Below are 27,089 nucleotides of genomic sequence, written 5' to 3' on the forward strand. Positions count from 1 at the left end.
TATCGGTGTATCGCCATCTGTCTAGAGCGAGACATCGAAGTGAACAAATGCCAGCTTCGATACTATCGATATTATGCGTCGTAACGGGGGGGATGTGTGTGTTCCGTCGTGGAGAATGGAGTTCCATTTGGCGTTCTGTGTTCAGAGTGCGCGGTGATAGTCGCTGCAGTACATATGCCAGCTCAGAAACTTGTTGATAAGCATTCTCTGAAGATTCTAAACATGGAGCCTTCAAATCTACCGCAGAATCACTCTCATCAACAGCTGATGGGCAATGGTGATGATTCAGACAGTATTGACACCACAGTTCCAACATTAACTGCCGGACCAGATGCATCGCAAGGGAGGCGTGGCACCGGCATCAGATTGCGTGATAAAATAACTGTCGCAGTATTGTTCTACGTCAATCTCATCAACTATATGGACAGATTTACAGTGGCTGGTAAGTAACCATATGACACTTCCTCGGTTGCTCTCACTGCTGTAGTGTCACATGACATAGCACGTGGGTCATGTGTTTACATTTTCAAATCTGGCGGCAATAATGTATATTTGAAACAATGACCAGCGTTTTGTTGGATGTGTTTATTTGTGGAATGAATTTGGTGCAGTGTAAACAGATTCTTTCAGTGAAGTACGAAAGTCTTTCTGATGTAGGGTTTTAAGCAAAAGTTTGCTTAATGTTCAGATATGTATTTTGTGTATATACAAATCGTATTTGCATGAAATATATTCGTGGCTCCATTAGCAGCTTTTTATATACGATTGAAATACTGTATTATTAATTGCATACACGCAATATACCCATCGTTTCATTTTAGTGCTCCTGTCCTCAGTGAACATATACCATGATGTAGTTCACATATTAGACATCTTGGAACTGATTTTGGTTTAGTTAAGCATTTTTATAGAATGTCGAACACTTGTGTGTATTTAATTGGCAACAAAGATCTTGAGTGGTTTGTTAAACAAACCAGTCGTGTGTGGGTCTACTTCATAATAATCTACGAACATCCCTGATGCCTACAAGTAGTCCGAGTTTGTTGTTTCAGTTCTGAAGTATGTGATGTATTCATGTCACCTAAAGAGCAGCAATAGTTATAAGCAGTCTCCGAAGAATGTCTGCCATGTGATAGCTTGAAAAGGGTATGTCATAGGACCAATGCCACGTTTATCTTCCAGCTAATCATAAATCAATTTTATCTGCGAGGATAACATTACCTACATATTTGATGTGGTAGCGATAGGTTTTAAAGTTCTAGTCTGTGTTTGTGTTGTGCATACTTCTGTAGCGTCGTTAGTTGTATAATTATTACGAAAAATGTTTTGGACTAGAAGGAATATTTCTGACTCCCTGAACAATAAACAAAACTCATTGGCAGTTACGTGTACTAGACGCAGGGCGGCCTTGATTCAGTTATTTCGTTCTGCTGGGTGAGGCCTTCCATTGTTGCACTACTGTCCTTTGAAACCATTGTAATCGATTCTGCACCTAAATTCTCCAAATCAAGAATGAATCGAAGCCAACAACAACCAGAGCATTTCGTCATTCGATGATGGTAACATACACGCAAGAGTGTGTCGATCAAATTTCTTCATAGTTTAAGGCCGCAATTTCCTTTACGTTTGTAGTGGAACGTAGTGTAGTATCGGTAAGACGCCAATAAACTCTTGGTTTATGACAAGTTTGTGTTTTTCAATAGCATTGTTAACGATCATAATTTATAAATGGTTAGTTATGCTTCCACAAATGTTTCATATCCTCTGTCATCTCCATGGCAGTACTTTTGAACCGTGGTTTGAATTCCCTGTGTGAGTTCCTCTCTCCAACCGGCCATCAGATCAGATTCCATGCAGATTCCATTCCATCACGTCCAGTAGGACCAATAAAGCTCTGTGGTGATAAAACCACATCCATGGTGATTACCGCTTTAGTTTCATCCAATTTTGTCAAACTGATGAAACACAGCGAAGTTTGCTTTAACGGCATACTGAAATGTTTTGTTGTCGATAGTTGTATCTGTATGTTTACCGCGACGATGAATCTTCGAATCCTAGTCTCTCTTCCTCCGTCCTGTCAGTTCAGTATTTTCCTTTGTGTAGAAAGAATACAAAAAGGCTATGAAGCGAATTTTTGTTATGGTGCATACCCATCAGTTAATGTCGCTATTCCTTAGAGTGAATTTTCTTAAAGGCTTCCAAACTTACTCGTTCGATAACATCTCTACATACCAGTAGTATCATATCATCAGTATCATATCATTTGTCATACTCAAATAAATAGACGGTTTCGACTCCAAAACAAGGTTGTATTTCGTATAGAAACTGCCTCAGAGATCTTGTTATGTGTCAATGCAAAGTTATTCCACGATATGTAACTAAAAAAGTACGAAACTTGAAACGAGAGTGAACTCTAAAAGAGGCTACGACACATTTCCGTAATATTACCTGCCGCACAAGAAGGGGAATTTGACATTTTTGCGAAGGATGGTAGGGTTGTTTGACAATAGAAACAAATGTCAGATCTTGTCATTTGTAAGTGAAGTTCAACATAAGATGACTTGCACTTGGCTCAAAAATAAACTTCCCATTTCTAAAGACAGTGGCGACCAGACAGCGATGCATGAAGGGTTCGTGTTTGTGATTATCTTGCGAAGCTGTTCAAACAGCCCTTAATATCTGCAGTGACAGCAGCAGTAGAGGGTTGGTGGAAGCCACTTGTTAGCCGCTGTTGCGTCACGCCTCCCCTCGGCTGACGTCGAAACCGGTCTGCTTATTGCCGTGACGTGGCTTTGGGTTAATTACGTGGGGAAGCGCCCACGCGCAAGTGCCAGAAAGCCATATATCTATGTGGTGTGGGCGTCTGTACACGCCCTCATTTAGTAGATAACACAGAAATTGAAATATTCGCCTTGTCGAATATCCCCAACCGGTTGGTAGATGAAAGGGGGAGTTGAGGTGACGTCACGGTTAATTAAATCTGAGAGGGATGGATTGTATTACGATGTTTATTGCTTGTAGTGATGTAACTGCATCTTAGTTGCGGGTAGAGTCTTCCTGACTGAAAACGCACAAGAATGTGTACTTGAGTTGTGAATTTAGAAATCAGCTTACAGCAGTCGGTGCTGTGACGCTGACTCGAGTAGTAAGGGATAGTTTTTTGAAGAGGTTCTGTCGTGTCAGGATGGGAGTGTTACTACTTGTTAAGCTTATTGAAGCCTCTGATTGCGAATCTCATATGCATTACTCACAAACGTTTGTAAACGATTACATTTTAAAGAGAACTGATTGCAGTTTTTACTGAAAATGGTTCAAATGGCTCTAAGCACTATGGGACTTCACATCTGATGTCATTGCCGGCCGAAGTGGTCGTGCGGTTAAAGGCGCTGCAGTCTGGAAGCGCAAGACCGCTACGGTCGCAGGTTCGAATCCTACCTCGGGCATGGATGTTTGTGATGTCCTTAGGTTAGTTAGGTTTAACTAGTTCTAAGTTCTAGGGGACTAATGACCTCAGCAGTTGAGTCCCATAGTGCTCAGAGCCATTTGAATCTGATGTCATCAGTCCCTTAGAACTACTAAAACCTAACTAACCTAAGGGCATCACACACATCCATGCCCGAGGCAGGATTCGAACCTGCGACTTTGCAGACGCGTGGTTCCGGACTGAAGCAGCTTTTACTAATGAATGACATTAGGTGTACATTTTAATTTTGCCTCAAATGACGTAGATATTACTGGCGCTAAACAGAAAACTATTTCACTATGAGCAAACATTCTCCGGCAGCCGAATATTATATGCTAGCCGACTGGTTCGTTTCATTATATATCCCAGTCGTCAGTTAGAGCAGAGAGGAAATCGATATATGTCATACCAAAGTAATATTATTACTTGTTTTCGAGTATACATATCGAAAATCTTGAGTGGTATTCCTTGGGGGGGGGGGGGGATTCTTTAACCCTGTCTGTAAAATTGACTGTGCCACCTGATTATAACCTACAGTTTCTTGCGATCCCTCAGCAAGTTATTCAAAAAGGAAAGAAACAGAAAAAGAGAGATTCTACAATGCTTATTCGACCAAACTGGGACGTGGCTGTCATCTAGATCTCTACACTGTCGCCAGACGGTCCAGTGACATCGAAAACTACGTATACTACACGCATATTGGATATTTGGATTAATTTTATATGCATGTTACAATTTTCCATCCTCAACTCCAAGAGGCGAAATTCCAGTGAGACTCTCATCGCCCGCTATATTGATTCCAGTGACTGCGGGTTCGACTCAGATGCCACTCATTCAAGGTTGTTTTACATGTCACACTACCGATCCCCAACAATAGGAGTGCTACCTCAATATTTATCTCCCCAGGCACAAAGTCATATATTCGCCAAGATTACTTGATATTTTTCCAGGTGTTTCGCAGGTTTTGTGAGTCACATATATAGACGAAACACATTGTTTCTTCCCCTCGACTCCTGCACTTCATTAGATCTCGAGGAACATGTCGTGGTTTTAAGACCGACGTTCGGCGTCCAAGATTGCTTTACTTAAAATTTTCGTATTACTCATAAAATGATAACGATCCGAGTTGCACTATTGGCGACTGTTGCCTGCTTGTATAGGCGTCCGTAACGATAGAAGGTCTTTCACCTAAGTTCTCGGCAGTAATGGAACATTTCTGCTGTACGGAAAACCCAGAATTATATTTGTAACGCAGTTTCAGCGATGGTCTTTCCGGTTACCAGTCAAGAGTTTCACCTCTGACGATGTCGGCATTTCTGAGTCCTGGCGCGCTGCCTGAACGCAGGCGCAGGTTTACTTGAAAAACCCATGTCTCCTAACACAAGCGTCACCGTGTATTGGTGAGACCAATGAATGTATTCGTGCCTGCCAATGTGCCTTCAATGCCCAAGAAAAGTTGAGTGAGTGGAAGCACAATGAGTTCTTGTTTCTGCGGCTCGCGACATGCGATGTCTGCTCAAAAAGTTCCGGAACTTTGTCCAAAGCCGGCCGCGGTGGTCTCGCGGTTCTACCGCGCGACTGCTACGGTCGCAGGTTCGAATCCTGCCTCGGGCATGGATGTGTGTGATGTCCTTAGGTTAATTAGGTTTAAGTAGTTCTAAGTTCTAGGGGACTGATGACCACGGCTGTTAAGTCCCATAGTGCTCAGAGCCATTTGAACTTTGTCCAAAAATTTTTTCTACGCGTTATCGTGATGCAGGGGACATTAACAATCTCGTCACATTTCAGGCCGTTTCCTTCTCACATTTTCACGCAGGATTCGCAACACGTCCCGATAGTACCATCGATTAACACTTTGTCCCTGTGGCACGCATTCATGATGAAGTAATCCTTCAAAGTCAAAGAAATCTATCAGGACGGCTTTGATAGTTGACCTGATGTGACGAGCTTTTTTGGTCTTGAAGAGCCTTTCCAGACCCATTGTGGAAACCGAACCTTGGTCTCAGCATTACAACCGTACACTCACGTCTCACAAGTTATGATTCTCTTAAGGAATGTCTCGTTCTCATTTGCGCGATCCAAAAGCTCTTCACGGATTACGAGGCGAAGGTCTCTCCGGTCTTGACAGCCGTGGTATGAACTTGGCGGCAACACGATGAATTCAAATGTAACATTCTTCTGCCATCTCTCGGACAGTCAGTCCTCGATTGGCATCCACAGATTCGTTGAGGCGTCGTCTGTAGACGTCGAAGGGCGTCCTAAACGAGGGTCATCTTCAACTTCCGTCCGGCGATTTTTAAACCTTGTGAACCATACGTAGCACCGAGTGCGGCTTAAGCACTCATCGCCGTGGGCTTCCTGCACCATTTGGTGTGTCTCTGTAAAGGTTTTCCTTAGTTTCGTGCAAAATTTGATGCAGACGCGTTGTTCCTCCAACTCTGCCATCTCGAAGTTCGCAAACTGAGCGACACAACGTTCTACTCAATACAGCCCTGAACAATAACAGACATACAACAATCAACTTCGGGCAGTTACACATTAAACGCAGACGTGTGCATGGATGCCAACCGCATTTCGACCAAGCACAGCACTGAGACGAAATTACAAGTTTTCCGGAATTTTTTGAGCAGTTCTCGTACAGTGGTAGCAACAGAACTGAGGCAGCAGACGGGCGCTACAAAAGAAATCGCTTTGCTCTGTGGTTAGCACGTCCGCACAGACCGTAGGCTTGCTAGGCGGAGTACGCTCGTGCCTTCGTCCTGAAGGCATATATGTTCACTAACAAAAGTTGACATTCGTAATTTGATGCAGACTTGGTTTTCAAACTTCTTAGCACAGATTTTTTTGTGTCCCTGATTCATTGGTACGAATGTTTACTGTCCCATAGTTCATGGTGGACTTGTAAATACATAATGAATAGAGTAATTTTAATGCATTCTATTTCCAAAGAGTACGTACTGGCTTGCTTTTCGTTGTTATGGTCATTAAAACATTTTTTTCGCTTAAAGGGTTGAGGGTACGACTGAGTTTAGGCCCCGACTAACGTCTTGTATGTGTCAAACATGATAGGCTTGCAGTACTAGCTATAATATAGCAACTATAAGATAAAAATTACGATTCTACTTTTATTTGCATGAGACACAGGATCTGAACGAAGACTGTTAAATTTCTGAAGAAAAGCATTTTTATAGCTATCTGCTTTCTGAAGAGAAGCATTTTTATAGCTATCTGCTGTACACATACAGCTTCATTCTGTAGCGGTTTCAGATTTTATAACCAACGTCGGTGGAAGAAAAGCACTCTACCAGGTGTTTCAAAAGTGCATGCTTCTCATAAGTGGCTCTTCAGCTAAACCAAATGCAATTATGTTCCACGGTGGTATGTAAAAAAAAAACACATAATTTCGTTAATGTCATACTGTAAACCACAACAAGCAGGTACCGGATTTAATCTGTGTGTTGTGATGTATGACATTAACCGAAGTACGTGTATTTTACGTACTACTGTGGAACATCATTGGATCTGTTATGCTGATTAGTGATGTATGGGAAATGTGCGTTTTTGAGGCATCTGATGTACTGCTTTTCTTCCAGCGATGTTGCTTGCAAAAACCGAAACAATTAAAGAATAAAATTTTGTGTGTACAGGTCATGACTATAAATAGGCTTGTCTTCAACATCTGAGCAAGTTGTTGTTGTTGTCGTCGTCGTCGTGGTCGTGGTCTTCAGACTGAAGATTGGTTTGATGCAGCTGCTCGTGCTACTCCACCCTGTGCAAGCCTCTTGATCTCCGAATGACTTGCAAGCAACATCCTCCTGAATCTGCTTCATCTCTTAGTCTGGCCCTACAACTTTTTAACTCCCCCACCCCTCCCCCTATGCTTCCCTCCAGTACTAAACTAAATCAAATGGTTCTGAGCACTATGGGACTTAACATCTTAGGTCATCAGTGCCCTAGAACTTAGAACTACTTAAACCTAACTAACATAAGGACATCACACACATCCATGCTCGAGGCAGGATTCGAACCTGCGACCGTAGCAGTCTCGCGGTTCCGGACTGAAGCGCCTAGAACCGCACGGCCTCCGCGGCCGGCCCAGTACTAAACTGTTGACATCTTAATGTCTCATAACGTGTAGTACCAGCCGATGCCTTCTTCTAGCCGGGTAGTGTCACAATTTTTTTTTCTCCCAAATTCTATTCATTACGTCCTCATTAGTTACGTGATTCACCCATCTAATCTTCAGCACTCTTCTGTGGCACCACATTTCACAAGAGCTTCTAATCTCTTACTGTCTAAACTGTTCATCGTCCATGTTACATTTCTGTACATGGCTACACTCCATACAAATACTTCCAGAAAAGACTTCCAAACCCGTAAATCTATATTCGATGTTAAGAAATTTCTCTTCTTTTGAATTTCTTGGCATAGTCGATCTACATTTTGTATCCTCTCTACTTCGGCCCTCATCAGTTATTTTGCTATTCAAAAAGCGAAAATCGTCTACTACTTTGTGTCGTATTTCCTAAACCAATTCCCTCAGCATCAGTGCACTGTTTTGCTTTAGTTGACTTTCGTCTTATATCCTCCCTTCAAGATCTTGTCAATTCCGTTCAACCTCTCTTCGAAGTCCTTTGCTGTCTCTGACAGAATTACAGTGTCATCGGCAAACCCCGAAGTTTTTATTTCTTCTACGTGGACTATAATCCCTACTCGAAATTTTTCTTTGGGTTCGTTTACTGCTTGGTCAGTATACAGACTGAATAACCTATATCAAGTGTTAAATTTCTAATTAGTTGTTGAATACGCGTGAATGGCTTTAGAACGCGCACAGTGACCTTTTCATTGTTGAGAAAGGGGAGAGAGTGGCGAGTAGTGGGTGGGTTTTAAATGCACAAGTCAATGCAGCAGGGTCGGGAGCCTACAGCGCGCGGAATATGCCGGCCGGCGAAGAGGTGTGCGCGAGGGAGTTAATTGCGTCAGCAGCGACCTCTGCGATTTGCATAACTGCAGACACCAGCAGCAGCAGCAGCAGCCGGCGATGACGTGGCCGCTGCGAGATGCGCGCGGCCCGCGGCTTGCTGACTGGCTATTGTCTGCTGCTGCGTCCAAACACGGGCCACTGTTGCCGGAAGCGGAGGAAGTGCTCAGCTACTTTGCATGTGGAAACACGCGGACAAAAGGCATGCCCGGCAATGACACACGCACACACTCTTCCTTTATTCAGTAGCTTCATTGTGGCCGACTCTCTTGTAGCTTCCAGATCAAGGCCTCATCTCCGACTGCAACTCTCGCCATTTTCGCGACTTTCGTGTCAAAAGAGCCCTCATATCTTCCCCCTCCCACCACTCGTTTTCACAGAGCACCGCAGGACCCGCCCCGGACAATGCTGCATCGCCGGTGACGCCAGCTGTAATATGACGATGACAGCTGTCCACTTGGTCCAATGAAGATGAAGATGATCAGGGTTTAGGGTCGATCTACACGGAATGACACAGTCAAAGATCGGTGTCCTAAGTACGACAGAAAACCACTGGTGAAGCCTGCGATCATTTTTAATTTTTGGGAGAGAGAACCAGTCTTGGGTGCAAAACAGGCTTCATTATTTATATTTTACCAAGACGCGTTCCGCCTTAAGGGACCTTCTGATTGGCTGACACAACAGCTGCTAAACACATACGCTGTCGTCCATTTAAAGAACATTGTGTGGTGCCCTGATATGAAACAGTGTTGAGTACACTGGAAGTCACGTTGAAAATACATGTAAGACCTCAGTAGGTAGCTGTCCTTGTCGAGTTTTAAGACACTTGGCGTAGTGGCCTTGTAGAATATGTAGCGCAGTCCAAAAGACGCTAGAAACGGGATCAGGCCTACAGAAATGCATCACATAAAGTAAACATGTGCAGCGGCATTTCTGACATGTTTACATTTACGTACGTCCACTGAGTGAAGTCCCTTAAAAGTCGACAAGGGCAGCTATCTACTGAGTTAGTACATGTATTTTAATCGTTTCTTCCAGTGTACTCAACACTGTTTCATATCAGGGCACCACGCAATGTTCTTCAAATAATGACAACGATGGCTGCCGGATAAGACATTTGAATGGTCGGCAGCATATGTGTTTAACACCTGTTGTGCCAGCCAATCCGAAGGTGCCTTAAACATGGCGAAACGCATTATTGGCAAAATATAAAATAATAAAGCCTGTTTTCCAGCCAAGAATGATTACCTCTTCAAAACATTTATCGCCGATTGCTATATAATCCCGCCATGAATCGGAAAATGACCATTTGTAATGATTTTTTTATTCTAGAAAAGCTGATGGGTAACAAAAAGTATTCACTAGATGTTAATGGAACTCCTCTAGTTTCACAACGCGTTTCGGCCGTGGTCCATCACCAGACGAGCTGCACAATGCAGTACAAGTACAGCGCCATGACAAACAAGTCTCTCAACTAATAAGACTTGAAATTACTTCATGCACGTAAGGACGGAAATACTGATATCATGATATGACATATAATCAGCTAGCAGACGCATTCGTCTTTTTTGCAACCTGTCTGCTTCTTCAGAATTCTAATAAAAATATCGGTGTATCGACACTAGGCAGAACATCAACTTAACGCCACGCCTTTTAGTTTAGTACTGAATAGCGAAAGTGAGCTAGCGAGGTCCCCGGCCCTCTAACAGAGAGTCGTAGTATGCAAAACGACTGATAATGGAATGAATTAATTTCCACAAACATAATCAACGGAAGTAGCGGTGGTAGTACAGCTTATTAATAGCCGGTGTAAAACTCATTACGACTGGACTTGGCGATGGCTGTTCGGTAAATTTTACGAGGGTGTCCAGAAAGTAAGTTCCGATCGGTCACAAAATGGAAATCACAGTGAAAATCCTATGGAACGTTGCGCAAATGTGTTGGGCAGTGTGTCTAGTACACCCGTTGAGGGCGTCGCGTTGTGCTTTGCAGTTCTGAGCACACAGTGAGCACGTAAAGGTGCCTACAAAATAGTGTCTACAGCCAACTGTGGGTGTCTGCCGAGAGATCTCACCCGACCTCACGCAAGCCCACACAACGCAACTGTCAAGCATTTTCTTCTTCGTGTCAATTCTCGTCCTGCACTGCAGGGACAGCGCAGAAGCTGTTGCAGCTTTTTCCGTCGGAAGTGTCTGATCACGCTCCATCCAGCCCGGACGTCGGACGTGGCTCCTTCTGATCGTCATCTCTGCTCACATCAACCACTGACTATGAAGGCAACATTTCGGCACAGATAACGACCTGCAGACTACTATAGAGAAGGGCGGAAAGCATAGGCGACTGCCTTTCATGACGAAGGTATTAGGAAGTTGATACAGTGCTAAAACAAATGTCTGTCGGAGCGGCGACTACGTAGAGAACTAGCTGGAAGGTGTAGCTAAATGTTGCAAATAAAATATTTCTGATTTCCACTGTGGTTTCCATTTCGCTATCGATCGGAGCTTTATTCTGGACAATCCTATGGTACATACTCCAAAGAAGGGAAAAGATAAGAAAAGTTCTTCACATCAACATCAACATCCGAGTACTCGAGAATGTATATGTTTGTTGTACATACAACACCGAGCCATTGGGGAACTGCTTTGCTACGGAAAAGTGCCCGCATCTCGTGGTCGTGCGGTAGCGTTCTCGCTTCCCACGCACGGGTTCCCGGGTTCGATTCCCGGCGGGGTCAGGGATTTTCTGTGCCTCGTGATGGCTGGGTGTTGTGTGCTGTCCTTAGGTTAGTTAGGTTTAAGTAGTTCTAAGTTCTAGGGGACTGATGACCATAGCTGTTAAGTCCCATAGTGCTCAGAGCCATTTGAACCATTTTTTTACGGAAAAGTCACCATACACTGCAGAACCAAAGAAACTGGTACACCTGCCTAATATCGTGCACGGCCCCCGCGAGAAATCAGAAAGTGCCGCAACACGACGTTGCATGGACTCGATTAACGTCTGAAGTGGTTCAAAAATGGCTCTGAGCACTATGGGACTTAACATCTGAGGTCATCAGTTCCCTAGAACTTAGAACTACTTAAACCTAACTAACCTAAGGACATCACACACATCCATGCGCGAGGCAGAATTCGAACCTGCGACCGTAGCAGTCGCGCGGTTCCGTACTGAAGCGCCAAGAACCGCTCGGCCACGCGGCCGGCTGTCTGAAGTGGTGCTGGAGGGATCTGACACCATGAATCGTGCGGGGCTATCCATAAATCCGAAATAGAACGAGATCTCTTCTGAACAGCACGTTGAAAAGCATCCCAGATATGGTCATTGTTGTTCATTTGTGGGGAATTTGGTGGCCAGCGAAGTGGTCCTGGAGTCATTCTCTAGCAATTCTGGACGTGTGGGGTGTCGCACTGTCCTGCTGGAATTGTCCAAGTCCGTCAGAATGCACAATGGACATGAATGGATGCATGTGATCAGACAGGCTGCTTACGTATGTGTCACCTGTCAGAGTCGTATCTAGACGTATCAGTGGTCCCATATTAACTCCAACTGCACTCGCCTCACACCGTTACAGAGCCTCCACCAGCTTGAACAGTCCCCTGCTGACATGCAGGGTCCACGGATTCGTAAGGTTTTTTCCAAACCCGTAGACGCCCATCCGCCAGGGACAATTTGAAACGAGACTCGTCCGACCAGGCAACTCGTATCCACTTATCAACAGTGCAGTGTCGGTGTCGACGGGCCCAGGAGAGGCGTAAAGCTTTGTGTCGTGCACTCGTCAAGGGTACACGAGCGGGCCTTCAGCTCCGAAAGCCCGTATCGCTGATATTTCGTTGAATGGTTCGCAGGCTGACACTTGTTGATGACTCAGCACTGAAATCTGCAGCAATTTGCGGAAGGATTGCACTTCTCTCACATTGAACGATTCTCTTCAATCGTCGTCGGTCCTGTTCTTGCAGGATCTTTTTCTCTCCACAGCGATGTCGGAGATTTGATGTTCACGATGCACTCGTGAAATGGCCGTCCGGGAAAGTCCCCACTTCATCGCTACCTCGGAGATGCTGTGTCCCATCACTGATGCGCCGACTATAACACCACGTTCAAACTCACTTCAGTCGCGATAACCTGCCATTGCAGCAGCAGTAACCGATCTAACAACTGCACGAGAAACTTGTCTTTTACAGGCGTTGCCGACTGTATCGCCGTATTCTGCCTATTTACACGTCTCTGTATTTGAACACGCGTGCCTACACCAGTTTCTTTGGCGCATCAGTGTGTGGATCTCTCTTCCCCCCACCCCAGATGTTCTTTCAGTTTGCGGAGAATATGGACGACAGTCTCGACATTGAGAAGGGGTGACATGGCGTTGTGTACTAACATCCTGTATGTGCACTGACAGTCAAAACAATTTATATCTTCTCAGCGGCTAACATGTTCGAGGTAATTTGTGAAACGATAGTATCTGCGATGTTCATGTTTCATTAGAAGAAGCGCTTGACAGCACGTAGTCAGTAAAACTGGATGTAACTAGGAATTTACGACACTGGTTCTATAGTCGGCTCGAAATGAGCTCAGATCTTTCGGGATCATAAATCTGTGCTCGAGGCCAATGCCTTCCCCTAAACCCTGGCCACATTATCTAGGACAAAGTCTATAGTCATTTTGACGTTTGTGAAATCCTCCCGCTCGTATACTTTTCCTTCTTTGCTCATTTCGATGCACCAAACCATTAATTTTGTGTATGTTAGTCAAAACGCAGTCCACCATACTAATCAAATACTGCAGTGTCTCTACAGTGGAAAATGGAAGCCTGTATTATCTTACACGTAGTAGTGTTACCAGAAACACAGCAAACAAAATTCAGAGAGATTTGCGCAAAAATTCTTTTCTGGTAGAGTATTGGGCAGCTCGGTGGAAAATGGACTAATTCTGTATAATGCTAGTAACGCTTGTTTATAAATTGTGTTTAGTCTCGTGAGTTTGAGGTGTAGGTCGTCCGTCAGGTTTAATGGAAATTGCTGTGAAAAAAGATCGATGTTACTGTAAAGAGCCGTTCGATGAATAACTACTCGGTTTAGACACTGAAGATTCTAGCACATCAACGTATGTTTCGCCGAAGATTCTCAAAAACAAGTTAGACAGGTGATGAAGAGGCCTATGGAAGTTAGTCTGCATGACAGTTGACGAATGGAACAGTAAAGGGAAGACTATTCATGATTCGAAGTGCTTTCTACTGTCTTGAGAAATATCCACGCAGGTGGTGTGCTGCTGCTGTTGTCTGTGTATCTCAAGTGAGGATCTCGTGGAGTAGCGTTGTGCTCTTGCAGACGGGAACCGTTCCGCATGCAGAACGACCGGAAGTAGCGGTCAGCGAACCGGATCTAAGCAACACTGGTCTGTGAAGGCACTCGACGGCACGGAGGCCATGTCTTTCTCGCCCATTTGTACTGCTGCACTCTGTCAGAATACGTAATTACAGAGGTGGAGGAAGCTGCAGCTGATTCGACAACTATAAGTTTCAATTTCATCCTCATGACGGTACGTTGGCTTCCAGGGTTTGGGATATTCGCAAAGAGTTAGTCAGTGTACATGTCAGAATGTGACAGGAAGTATTTCGATGTTCTCCTTGTGAGCACACCGTTTCTCAGAGGTGGAAGACGACATTTTCAAGTGGTCGGGAACCGCAGAGAGTATTTGAATTTTCACATTCTGTCACGTTATGCACTGCCATCCGAAGTCCAACTGGACATGGAAATGTCTTCTGCGATGATATCTTCGTATAGAATGTTCGGTATTCTTAGCTCGCAAAAGTAACTAAAAGCTGGGTCTAGTTGATTACCTTGACAGTATTCGACGTTAGGAGCAACTGACTGTCAGATGTCATCGAACAATGATTTGATGTGACGAGGTCGTACCAAACAGCGTTCCTGGCTACCGCTTCGTCGTTGTATGCAAGTAGTCAGCGTTAATATTTGTCAGTCTTGAGCTACGTCAGTTGCTGGCGGTACAGCTATTGCTGCTCCGCGAAGGAGAACCACTTTTGCTTGCGAGGATGGTGCCCGTTAATCATCAACTTTCTCCTCTCTCACAACGAGAACGAAATCCCAATCTCTCATCTCGTCAAGATGCACATTGGGGAATTTGTAATAGCTGCGTAGCTGATTTATCACCCTTGGATATCGCTCTGAGAAATCACTGGAACGTAAAAAGACGGCGTAGAAATTATCCAGTGTCACATATACTATATTGTTTTATACCAAAATTTTATATATATATATATATATATATATATATATATATATATATATATATATATATATATATATATGCTCTATGTTTTGGAAAATCTGCAATACAGCAATTGCATGATGCAGACTCGCATATGAAACGATTAAATTGGTCAGCTTGAAATCAGGGCGTATGCGCAGTTCATTTATATGTGATGACGAACTACTGTTTCAAGATTGAAATTTATTCCTGAAATACAACTGTTCTGTCGTTGGTACAGATGTACAACCTAAAGCGACACATGAAAATTTTTGCCGGACCGAGACTCGAACCCGCATTTCCCACTTATCGCGAGCGGTCTCCTTAGTACACGAGCGCTCTCCCCGGACTGAACCAGACTTTCATACACCTATCTATATATTATTATTACTGTGATTCTCGTGCAGCTTTTAGAATCAAGAGGAGAAGCCATAAACTATTGTCATTTTCGTCACAGGCCCATCTTTGCCTCATACAACCATAAGCGAATGAACGCGAGCAGATATATTATGCATATAAAGAAGAAGTTGCGTTTTACCGTCGAATCCGAACACGTGTTCCGTCTACTGATAAGATCGTGTCACTCACTGGCCAAGAAGGTAGCGGTGAAAGTACGAAGCCGTCGGCACGGGCTTTGATTCCCAGTCGGTCCTATGATCTTTTGTGATATGTTGCGTCTTTCGTTTGTGGCAGCTAAGCTCTTTGCATATTACATTTTGGGTCCCTTTGTGAGTGCCTGGAAAGCACTGCGGCGCTCAAACCAACCTTCGGATTGAGAAAAGCTTCAGTTTGATGTACGATACTGCAAGTCATTGAGGCTGTGACGTCTCGTCTACCGCCAGCAACGATTTTCCTCTCCTTTATTTTGTTTCTTTTAGTTGCTGCGCTGCATTTGACGAACGGACCCGGTCGAACGGGTGACCCGGTTAGTAGTATTACAATCATTAAGATGGAATTCTAATGGAGTGTGCTGTGCAAAATTTTTTGGCTCTGGAATCCCTGACTGCTTATTCTTGCTTGGCGAGCACATGAGGGTGATCAGAAGGAAAGCTGAAGACATGAGACTGTGCGTGCTTTCGTTACCGTGCCGGTACAGCAAGCAGTTTTAGGTGTCCGCGTATAACGCAGACGTTTGGAAATCAGTTTTCATATTTCATACGAACCTCGAAAGTACACAGTCAGCATATTTCTTGTCTGGTGCTTTCACAAAGAGGTCAGAAATTGTCTTGAGTCGTTTGATAACAAGGATGGAGAAACCGAATCCGATCATTCCGACAGGATGGGGGGTGGGGGGTGTAATGCACGGTTGAGTGAGTGACCGTGTTGGCCGTATGCGGAGACGTGTGATCTGGAAAAAATGAATTCTCTACGTGTAGTATTGGCATTACCACATGGTGGTTCGTTTACAGTAAGCCGTTCCTTCTTTTTCTTATGCGGCACAGCTGTCTCCCGGCAGCTGTTTGTTTCTGTTGGAATTTTTGAAGCCTGCACGAGACTGCAACGTACTGAAGGGGAGAAGTGAACTCGTGCAGCGCGCTCCCAGGCCGTCGCGTCCTTGGCGTGGCCTACGTATCGGCTGGCGCCCGCCGGCGAGGAGGTGACGCCGGTGTGCCAGCATTTCCGCCATACTTCCCAGTACGACTTAACGAGCACAGAAAAATGCCACCCTGCAGTCAGGCGCCACCGAAGTGAAACCCTCGATGAAGCTGGTTCTTTCTCTAATGCACTGGGAGAGACTTACACGGCTTTTGATTCGGTCGCAATGACCTCGGTTTAATTTGTACTCGTATATACAGGGTGTTTCAAAAATGACCGGTATATTTGAAACGGCAATAAAAACTAAACGAGCAGCGATGGAAATACACCGTTTGTTGCAATATGCTTGGGACAACAGTACATTTTCAGGCGGACAAACTTTCGAAATTACAGTAGTTACAATTTTCAACAACAGATGGCGCTGCAAGTGATGTGAAAGATATAGAAGACAACGCAGTCTGTGGGTGCGCCATTCTGTACGTCGTCTTTCTGCTGTAAGCGTGTGCTGTTCACAACGTGCAAGTGTGCTGTAGACAACATGGTTTATTCCTTAGAACAGAGGATTTTTTCTGGTGTTGGAATTCCACCGCCTAGAACAGTGTTTTTGCAACAAGACGAAGTTTTCAACGGAGGTTTAATGTAACCAAAGGACCGAAAAGCGATACAATAAAGGATCTGTTTGAAAAATTTCAACGGACTGGGAACGTGACGGACGAACGTGCTGGAAAGGTAGGGCGACCGCTTACGGCAACCACAGAGGGCAACGCGCAGCTAGTGCAGCAGGTGATCCCACAGCGGCCTCGGGTTTCCGTTCGCTGTGTTGCAGCTGCGGTCCAAATGACGCCAACGTCCACGAATCGTCTCATGCGCCAGAGTTTACACCTCTATCCGTACAAAATTCAAAAGCGGCAACCCCTCAGCGCCGCTACCGTTGCTGCACGAGAGACATTCGCTAACGATATAGTGCACAGGATTGATGACGGCGGCATGCATGTGGGCAGCATTTGGTTTACTGACGAAGCTTATTTTTACCTGGACGGCTTCGTCAATAAACAGAACTGGCGCATATGGGGAACCGAAAAGCCCCATGTTGCAGTCCCATCGTCCCTGCATCCTCAAACAGTACTGGTCTGGGCCGCCATTTCTTCCAAAGGAATCATTGGCCCATTTTTCAGATCTGAAACGATTACTGCATCACGCTATCTGGACATTCTTCGTGAATTTGTGGCGGTACAAACTGCCTTAGACGACACTGCGAACACCTCGTGGTTTATGCAAGATGGTGCCCGGCCACATCGCACGGCCGATGTCTTTAATTTCCTGAATGAATATTTCGATGATCGTGTGATTGCTTTGGGCTATCTGAAACATACAGGAGGCGGCGTGGATTGACCTCCCTATTCGCCAGACATGAACCCCTGTGACTTCTTTCTGTGGGGACACTTGAAAGACCAGGTGTACCGCCAGAATCCAGAAACAATTGAACAGCTGAAGCAGTACATCTCATCTGCATGTGAAGCCATTCCGCCAGACACGTTGTCAAAGGTTTCGGGTAATTTCATTCAGAGACTACGCCATATTATTGCTACGCATGGTGGATATGTGGAAAATATCGTACTATAGAGTTTCCCAGACCGCAGCGCCATCTGTTGTTGACAATTGTAACTACTGTAATTTCGAAAGTTTGTCTGCCTGAAAATGTACTGTTGTCCCAAGCATATTGCAACAAACGGTGTATTTCTATCGCTGCCCGTTTAGTTTTTATTGCCGTTTCAAATATACCGGTCATTTTTGAAACACCCTGTATCTGCCGAACTTGCTCAAGGTACATGCAGATTGTGAACAAGCAGAAAATTTTCGCGTTCTTGAGTTAAAGGCGGGAAAGTCTCAACGAAATGAGTCGAAGTTACGAATGTAAACAAAAATTCCTGAAATTTGACTCGAATTTTTGTGTCAATCAGAAGTCACTTAGCTGATATCTTCACACACACACACACACACACACACACACACACACACACACACACACACACACACACCAGCATGTTCACTGCTTAAACGTACTTCATTAGTGAAGTCTGCCAACCGTGCGTATTTATCTTCTCAAAATGCTTCAAATGGCTCTGATCACTATGAAACTTAACATCTGAGGTCATCAGTCCCCTAGACTTAGAACTACTTAAACCTAAGGACATCACACACATCCATGCCCGAGGCAGGATTCGAACCTGCGACCGTAGCAGTCACGTGGTTCCGGACTGAAGTGCCTAGAACCGCTCGGTGACAGCGGCCGGCTTCTGTTCTCATTCAGGTGTTACTCTCTCTGAACAAGAGCGCGCCACCTTAAATATATAAATCAGTCTCTGCATAGCTTGTGAAGCAGCAAAACCTGAGATTAATAAACGAATTAGATATATGAATATATGAAGGTTATTGTGAAACAAACGGCAGTGCTATTAATTGCCTATATCTTTGGAAACCATATCCACTATTTGCCCATGATGCAAGTCCTTTACGATCTTTTGTACGAGGGTCATTTCAAAAATTCTGCACCCTGTAAGACAGAACTGAAGAAAATAATTTGTTTTACAAAATACCTTCACAGATCAACTCGCTTTCTTGCTGATAACAGCTTCCCAACGTTTTGGCAACGTCTGTATTCCGGATTGGACACCTTCGTTGTTGAGCTGTGCCATTACTCGGGTCACAGCACTGGAGGCTCGTCAGCTGTATCAGAAAGTTTTGCACGGAGTTGTTCCTTCAGTTTGGGAAACAACTAAAAGCCCGATGAGCTCATATCAGGACTGTATGGTGCGTGGGGAAGTATTTCCCATCCACTTTTGTTGCGTGTGTCTCTCACTGGTAGGGCAATAAGCGGCCTTGCATTACCGTGCAAAATGACACCAGCTGCAAGCATGTCAGACCTTCTTCGACCAATCTTCGGGCGTAAAAACAAATCATTGTACACGCCTTTTACAGACGTCCCCTGGGGCACTTTATTTGTAAGTACGACTCCCTTCATGTCATACGCAAAGATTTTAATTGTTGGCGGCGGATTTTTTTCTGGCGTGGACAATCGGAACTTTTCCGTTGTGACAACGGAGACTTCAGTTCTGTGGACCGATGACCTTCCTGTTTGGTCCCCCTCCTCCCTCCCTCTGCCAAACCCGCCACCTTTAGTTCTGTCTGAAAGTCTCGTATACAGTTTTCATCAAGTGCAACAATCATTTCCAGAAACTGTTCTGTTTCTGTTAGACAGCATTTTTGCAATTCTTCTGCGACTGTTTTGCGACCTGCTTTCTGCCCTTCACTCAGATCGTGCGGAATCCATCCGACAGTTTCCCGTCTTCAACTTTTCATTTATGATTCTGTAAACTCAAGTGACAGAAATTGTCGCCTGATATTCAGTTCCCTCACATGCTTTTCGTCAAGCCTCCCTTAAAATGTCATTAACATTACTCTGTTGTTGGCCTTCCTCTTCTGAGGTTGTCCTGAGTGCTTATCCGACATTCACGGAAATGAACGGACCGCTGTGATACTGCGCTACGATACACTACATTATTCGCACACACCTCTCTCGAAGCGTTTTAAATTTCTGTTGGGTTCTTTCCATTTAGGGATTCCATTTTGATGTAGGAACTTCGGTCACTATACGTGTAGTCCAACCTGACTCGATTTCAGCTTCCAGTTTAAAACTGAATTACTCACGACACGGCCAGGCGAACCAGCAAACCGCATGTACGACCGTCACGCCTGAGGTCTCGCTCACAAGTGACGTGAGTTTCAATTCGGTGCCGCCACCGTAACTGTCGCGGATGCGCAGTGTGCAGGGTTTTTGAAGCGACCTTCGTATGCAGGGACTTCAGAAAGTGAGTGACACGTGTCGTCCCACGCTAGGGGCATTCCGCAACAAGACCTGTGCCTTGTAAGCAGCGGGTACATGTTTCGTGTTTCCTGCAGACATATTTGTGCTGAGGTGCGGATAACAGATACATCGCAGCGACGGAGTGGTAGGACGCGGTAACTGGAAACAGTTCCGGTTTCCATTTTTTCGGCGAACTGAGAGAACATCTGGGGGGGGGGGGGGGGGGGCAAGACACGCTCCAACTGTGAGGAGGTTGGCACACCTGTTGTGGAGCGGCTCCCTGACCGAGGAACTGGGCGATTCACAGAACGCGTCGAGCGTTCTCTACAGAGACTTGGTGACGGCGGTGGAAACTAGGGTCACTTGCCTGTGTCAGTTTGTGGTACAGCGTTCGAGGAAAGTTACTTGCCGTGCCAATGATTTTTGAATAAAAAACTAAAAGGTTAGAGTTAAGCGCCCCGTCGACACTGCGGTTGTTAGAGGCGGAGCACAAGCGCGGATTACGAAAGGATTGAGAAGGAAATCAGGTGTGCCTTTTTCAAGGGAACGACCCTAGCATTTGCCTGGAGCGGTTGAGAGAAATCACAGAAAACTTAAATCTGGATTGCCGGACGGGGATCTGAACCGTTGTCCTCCCGAATGCGAGTCCAGTGTGCTTGCCACTGCCTTAGCCACTTTGCTTGGTACTTTTTGTAGTCCCTTCGGAGATAATATAGGCACGAGAAACTGACCCATAATAGCATATTCCACGTGGACTGAGGCAGATAAACCACGTCACAGTAGCAATGTAGCTGTTAATTGTTTAACAATTTTTTTACAAATCAATTGATGAGGAACATTACAAATGACGAGAAGCGATTAAGGAATGTGTTTTTGTAAATAGTTCACCAAATATGTGGACGAATTAATTGTAGAATTCACTGAGAAAGATTAAGAGGAAACAGGGCAAGTTCAGTACAATTTGTATTAAAGTTCTTGGGTACTTCAAAGCAGTCACAGTCTGTCTTCTCGTCAGGACATAATTCGGTTGTGAATTTACGTTATTTAATTTTTTTTTAACTTTCAAGATCTCCTATAGTGTTTGGTTTACGTTGTACATGCAGTGACTTTGATAGTGAGTCCAGTTTCATACAGTTAGTTACAGCCGATTTTTCTGCCTGTTCTGTACGAAGCCAAAAACGAATTTTTGTTTTAAAAAAGTTTATGTCTGGCCATTTTTAAGCCTGCTTATCTTGACTCCGTCTTTCCTCTGTGTAGCTGTTACTGATGCTGGCCAATTCGTTTCTTTCAAATGTATTTTCGCCCATCATTTACAGATGAACATGCCCCGGATTTCCTGATTTAGAAACGCATCTCGACGTGCTAGGTCTCCTTCCTCCAAATTTCCACTTTTAAGTGGGATCTTGAACTATAAACACAGGAGGGGCTGAACAGTAGGAAGAGGGGAGCAGGACTTTGTCACACTTTAGCGCCATTTGCCTTCCTAGTGTTGCTTAGTGATGATAGGGGCATAGGCGTGTCCCGGCTATCATATCCATCTTTACCCTATGACTTGCCGGGACTGATTCTAGTCCTACGTACAGAATGGGACTGCAGACGCACCGTTTCTTACCTCCATTGCCCAAACCTCGATGCGACGGGGTGTGGCGTTAACAGTTGCAAGCTTTCGTGCAGTGAAACGTCGCCAGAGAAACAGACGTAGTGGAGAAGTTGGCATCAGCATTAGGTGGTCAGGTGTCTGCATTATTCGGCGTCCCTGTGTCTTCAGCGAACTTGTCCGTAGCGAGGTCAAGTTGCGGATGCGCATTCCGCATCTGTCAGCGCTGCCGGTGCTGATACCGCGAGGTATGCGGCCGAGGCGGCTGCTGACAGGGCGCCAGTCCAGCCGTGGTGGCCTGCAGGGCACCTGACGATGGGTTCTGCGTTTGCAACGCTGCCGGGTGCGCGACAAATTATTCGACTGTGGCGACACAGCAGGCGTGCATATGAAGTGCCACTGCAGTCTTTATCATAACAACCAATGACTCCGTACAGAGTTTGTTCAAGTAATGGAAACATATGAAAACCATAGCGTAAGCATTTGCTGTAGGTTCTGTGTACGTTTTACGATCTGCTCTTCCAATTAATTAATTAAAACTAAATTCTTGTTACGGTACCGAGATTTCCGAAAAGTTACTGTTACAGGAACAGCCAGTGATAGCAATTATTACAACTCTATAGTATATTTGAATTTTCACGGTGGGATGATGTCGAAAGAAAGTACCTTCCAAACGTATTATCATAGTAATGTGTGGTTTAATCGTAAATCCGTTATTATAGCTAAGAAACTTAATATATCCAGTTACATGAAAGAATAATGTTGCAATCAATACCAGCTTTGATCTTGGCGCCTTTCTTTGGGCTTGTTCAGTAGCGAGAAATACGCGAACTGCATTTGATTTTGTGGTTAGTTTGGGTTTCAAAAATGTCGCTAAATGAGTGTCTCTCGGATGGAAACTTGTGCATGATTCCTTCACGTTTATGTAGCCCGTAAACTATGTTGTATGCAAGTAGATTTTAATTTCTCTGGTTCGCAGTTTAGGTTTGCCACTTTTACTTTTGCACTGTCTGTCGTTCCATGGTTAAGTAGCTAAATGCTTTTCTCTAAGAGTTCAGACGAACTCCGAATTGTGCATTTGCTGAAAAGAGGGAAATCACACTTTTGTCGTTACTACGTAAAGCTGACCACAGCAGGCGACAGCGAACTGTGTGGCGCGGTTCACTGGACAGTGGGCTCAGATTCGTGAGGTGACTCACAGGACGAGCTGCTGAGAACGAACGATACACCTGTTCGGGAATTTGCACTGTTTAGCTGTGGCATTTGACTATTCGGGGGATATGAGGTAAGCAGAAGTACAGTGATGTAACCGGTCTCATGGCACAGTTATCATAACCGTGAGGCAAATGGAGGAAACATGTTGTCCATTGAAAGTAAGATTTTTAATATGTTGATTATTTAAGAACACGACAATTACTCTCCCGATCTGTGTGACGTTTGAGTTGTCGCGACGTTTTTTACAGTACAGGTAACAGGTTTGCAACACGCAGAAGACTGTGGTTTTTGAAGTAGGCAATTTTCTGCTATTTTTGTCCCTTCTGGCCTTATCGTCTAACTGACAGAGGTGGTTAGACAAATTGTGTCATTCTAAGCTAAACAGAGCATTTCCAGGTAAAACGGAGTTGAAATGTTGAGTTGGTAACTAGGGAACGAACGGGTGAATTGTGCAGATTATTGCAGTAATGCTAGAAGCCATGCTCTGGTAAGCACCTGATTGCAATACCCATGATTGCCAAAAGATTGCACACGATGTTGCTAATTTAGATCAGCGCTTGCGAAAAAAATTTACTGCCACGATGACGTTTCAGGTAATCAGTAGAATAGCAGAACTAAAAACTGTGGCTTCGTTTCCCTGTGGACTGCAGAATGACCTCGAGGTCTTCCATGCGTCAAGCCCCAAGAACAGCGCTGCCACCACAAGCTCACATGAAACAGGGTTTTTTTTTCCGAACATGTCTCGTACCCGTCAACCTACTGATGTTAGGAAATGTTAGACAAGCACTTCAGAAGATGCAAACTAGTATTGCTGTCGATTTCTAGTAAAAGTGCTAACGAAAATGATACATTTGAAATGGGTATAGATTTTAGTATAATATAACGACGGGAACAAAATCCGTTAGTGAAAGATGGGAGGCGGTTAGCTAGAACATGTCAGTATTCAAGTCAGAATACTTTCAAATGAGATTTGCTCTCTAAGAGTGCATTTTTCTCAGAAACATAATTCCTTCAATCAAACAATGTAAAATGTATGTGAGGTCATAGTCGGCACCTGTTACCAATACAGAAATAAAGCATCCAGTCCTAAATAACGTAGTGCACAAGGCTTGTGTTTCTCAGTGAAAAGTACTGTCAGAGAAAAAACGCCAAGCACCCAGAAATGGAGGAGGAAGCGAAATGAAACGTCACGCTTTGAGAAGGTATGTGTTGTTTTGCAGTGACGACAAACTAGAGTCTAATTTCCAAAGACCTCTGCAGTATGAGGCGACTTACTAGTATGGCGTGGCACCCCCTCTGCCCTGGATGCTTGCCGTGATTCGCCCGCAACTGTCGTAACACGTGAGGACGTCTGATGTCTGTTACGTGTTGTCATACGAGGTGGTACCCAAAAAAGGAATTATTTTTTGAAAGCTATATATTTTGACATTATTTTGAATGTGATAAAGTTGTTTTGTAAGTACTCTCCATAACAACTAATACATTTGTCCCACCTTTGCTTCCACTGTTCGAAATATTTTTTGTTGTCAGCTGTCGGCTCCTCTCTCTTTTTTGTTCTTGACTTTTTCACTGTTGTAAAACTGGTGTCCTCTCGAGGCGCACTGCGGGCCTTTACCCCATTTGCGGTGTGAAACCGCGCAACTTTTGTTTTAGCAAAATAGTAAATTTCTCTGTGATTGATATCGAGACAGAGCTGGAGTTTGAGGGGATTGTAGTTAACAGCCCGACCTTGACTTCCGTTTGAAACCTCGAGAAAATCTGTCCCTCTTTCACCACAATTTTAGAAAAAACGAAAATTGCGGGGCTTTACCCACGCCTGCCGTACAACTCCGTACGTGTCGCTTTCTTAGAGACCGTGAAGAGGTGTTTACATTAACTGGAGCACGCACAGACATAATTAAGCAGTGATTCTTTCCGGGCTCTGTAAGTGAATGGAACGGGAAGAAGCCATAACCAATAACTGGTACAGTAATAAGGACGCTGTGCCATGGTTGCACAGTATTGCAGTATATGTAGATATTAGAAATTTTTGCCTTCTCGATGGAGCTAGTCTCGTATCGGTTTGGATGGTGAAACCTGTGGGTCTGTTATAGGTACATGACAATATCAGCCGTATATGCACTGAAGCGCCAAAGAAACTGGTATAGGCAGACGTAATAAACGCGCAGACAAAATTGATACTCGGCGCGCTGGCTGATGGGAACGACCGTTAAGGCATTTCCCATTTACAGTTGGTCCCATCAGCCATTGCGCCAAGTGTCTGTTTGCGCGAAAAATATTCAAATACAGAGATATGTAAATACGTAGAAAACGGCGCTGCGGTCGGTATCGGCTGTATAAGACAACAAGTTTCTGACGCAGTTGCTCGATCAGTTACTGCTGCTATAATCGCAGGTTTCAAGATTTAAGTGAGTTTGAACGTGGTGTAATAGCCGGCGCACGAGCGATGGGACACAGCATATCCGAGGTAGCGATGAAGTGGGGATTTTTCCGTACGACCATTTCAAGACTGTGTCGTTAATATCAGGAATCCGGTAAAACAACGAATCTCCGACATCGCTGCAGCCTCAAAAAAGATCCTGCAACAACGGGAACAATGAGGACTGAAGAGAATCGTTAAACGTGACAGAAGTGAAACTCTTCCGCAAATTGCTGCAGAATTCAATGCCGAGCCATCAACTAGTGTGAGCGTGTCAACCATTCAACGGAACGTCATCGATATGGGCTTTCGGAGCCGAAGGCCCACTCGTGTACGGTCACGACGTGACGCCTCAAAACTTTACGTCTCGCCTGAGCCCGTCAACACCGACATTGCACTGTTGATCCCTGGAAACATGTTGCCTGGTCGGACGAGTCTCGTTTGAAATTGTATCGAGCGGATGTACGTGTACAGGTATGGAGACAACCTCATCAGTCCATGGACGCTGTATGTTAGCAGGGGACTGTTCAAGCCGGTGGAGGATCTGTAACAGTGTGTGGCGTGTGCAGTTGGAGTTCGTGTTGCGGCACTTCTGCTTGCTCGCGGGGGCCCTACACGATATTAGGCAGGTGTAACAGTATATAGAGGATCTATACAAGGGCGATGTACTTGAGGACAATATTATGGAAATGGTGGAGGATGTAGATAAAATAGGAGATATGATACTGCGTGAAGAGTTTCACAGAGCACTCAAAGACCTGAGTCGAAACAAGCCCCCGGGAATAGACAACATTCCCTTAGAACTACTGACAGCCTTGGGAGAGCCAGTGCTGACAAAACTCTACCATCTGGTGAGCAAGATGTATGAGACAGGCGAAATTCCCTCAGACTTCAAGAAGAATCTAATAATTCCAATCCCAAAGAAAGCAGGCGTTGACAGATGTGAAAATTACCGAACTATCAGTGTAATAAGTCACAGGTGCAAAATACTAACACAAATTCTTCACAGACGACCTCGGGGAAGATCAGTTTGGATTCCATAGAAATGTTGGAACACGTGAGGCAATACTGATCCTACGACTTATCTTAGAAGAAAGATTAAGAAAAGGCAAACCTACGTTCCTGGCGTATGTAGACTTAGAGAAAGCTTTTGACAATATTGACCTGAATACTCTCTTTCAAATTCTGAAGGTGGCAGGGGTAAAATCCAGGGACCGACAGGCTATTTACAATTTGTACAGAAACCAGATGGCAGTTATAAGAGTCAAGGGACATGAAAGGGAAGCAGTGGTTGGGAAGGGAGTAAGACAGGGTTGTAGCCTCTCCCAGATGTTATTCAATCTGAATATTGAGCAAGCAGTACAGGAAACAAAAGAAAAATTCAGAGTAGGTATTAAAATCCACGGAGAAGAAATAAAAACTTTTGAGGTTCGTCGATGACTTTGTAATTGTGTCAGAGACAGCAAAGGACTTGGAAGAGCAGTTGAACAGAATGGACAGTGTCTTGAAAGAAGGGTATAAGATGAATATCAACAAAAGCAAAACGAGGATAATGGAATGTAGTCGAATTAAGTCAGGTGATGCTGAGGGAATTAGATTAGGAAATGAGACACTTGAAGTAGTAAAGGAGTTTTGCTATTTGGTGAGCAAAATAACTGATGATGGTCGTAGTAGAGAGGATATAAAATGTAGACTGGCAGTGGCAAGGAAAGCGTTTCTGAAGAAGAGAAATTTGTTAACATCGAGTATATA

The 27,089-nt window shown here is 44.5% G+C and overlaps 1 protein-coding gene across 1 annotated transcript in view; it reads left to right on the top strand.

Moving 5' to 3' along the window:
• The first annotated feature begins 92 nt into the window (after positions 1-92).
• The window catches only part of LOC126164686 (protein spinster), a 349,949-nt gene continuing 322,952 nt past the window's right edge, over positions 93-27,089 (top strand). The window contains exon 1 of the mRNA XM_049920260.1: positions 93-442. Within this exon, the coding sequence (XP_049776217.1) occupies positions 175-442 (268 nt within the window). The 5' untranslated portion in view covers positions 93-174. The remainder of the gene's footprint in view (positions 443-27,089) is intronic.

Source organism: Schistocerca cancellata, chromosome 1, assembly GCF_023864275.1.
Source record: "Schistocerca cancellata isolate TAMUIC-IGC-003103 chromosome 1, iqSchCanc2.1, whole genome shotgun sequence".
In the NCBI taxonomy this organism is placed as follows: domain Eukaryota; kingdom Metazoa; phylum Arthropoda; class Insecta; order Orthoptera; family Acrididae; genus Schistocerca; species Schistocerca cancellata.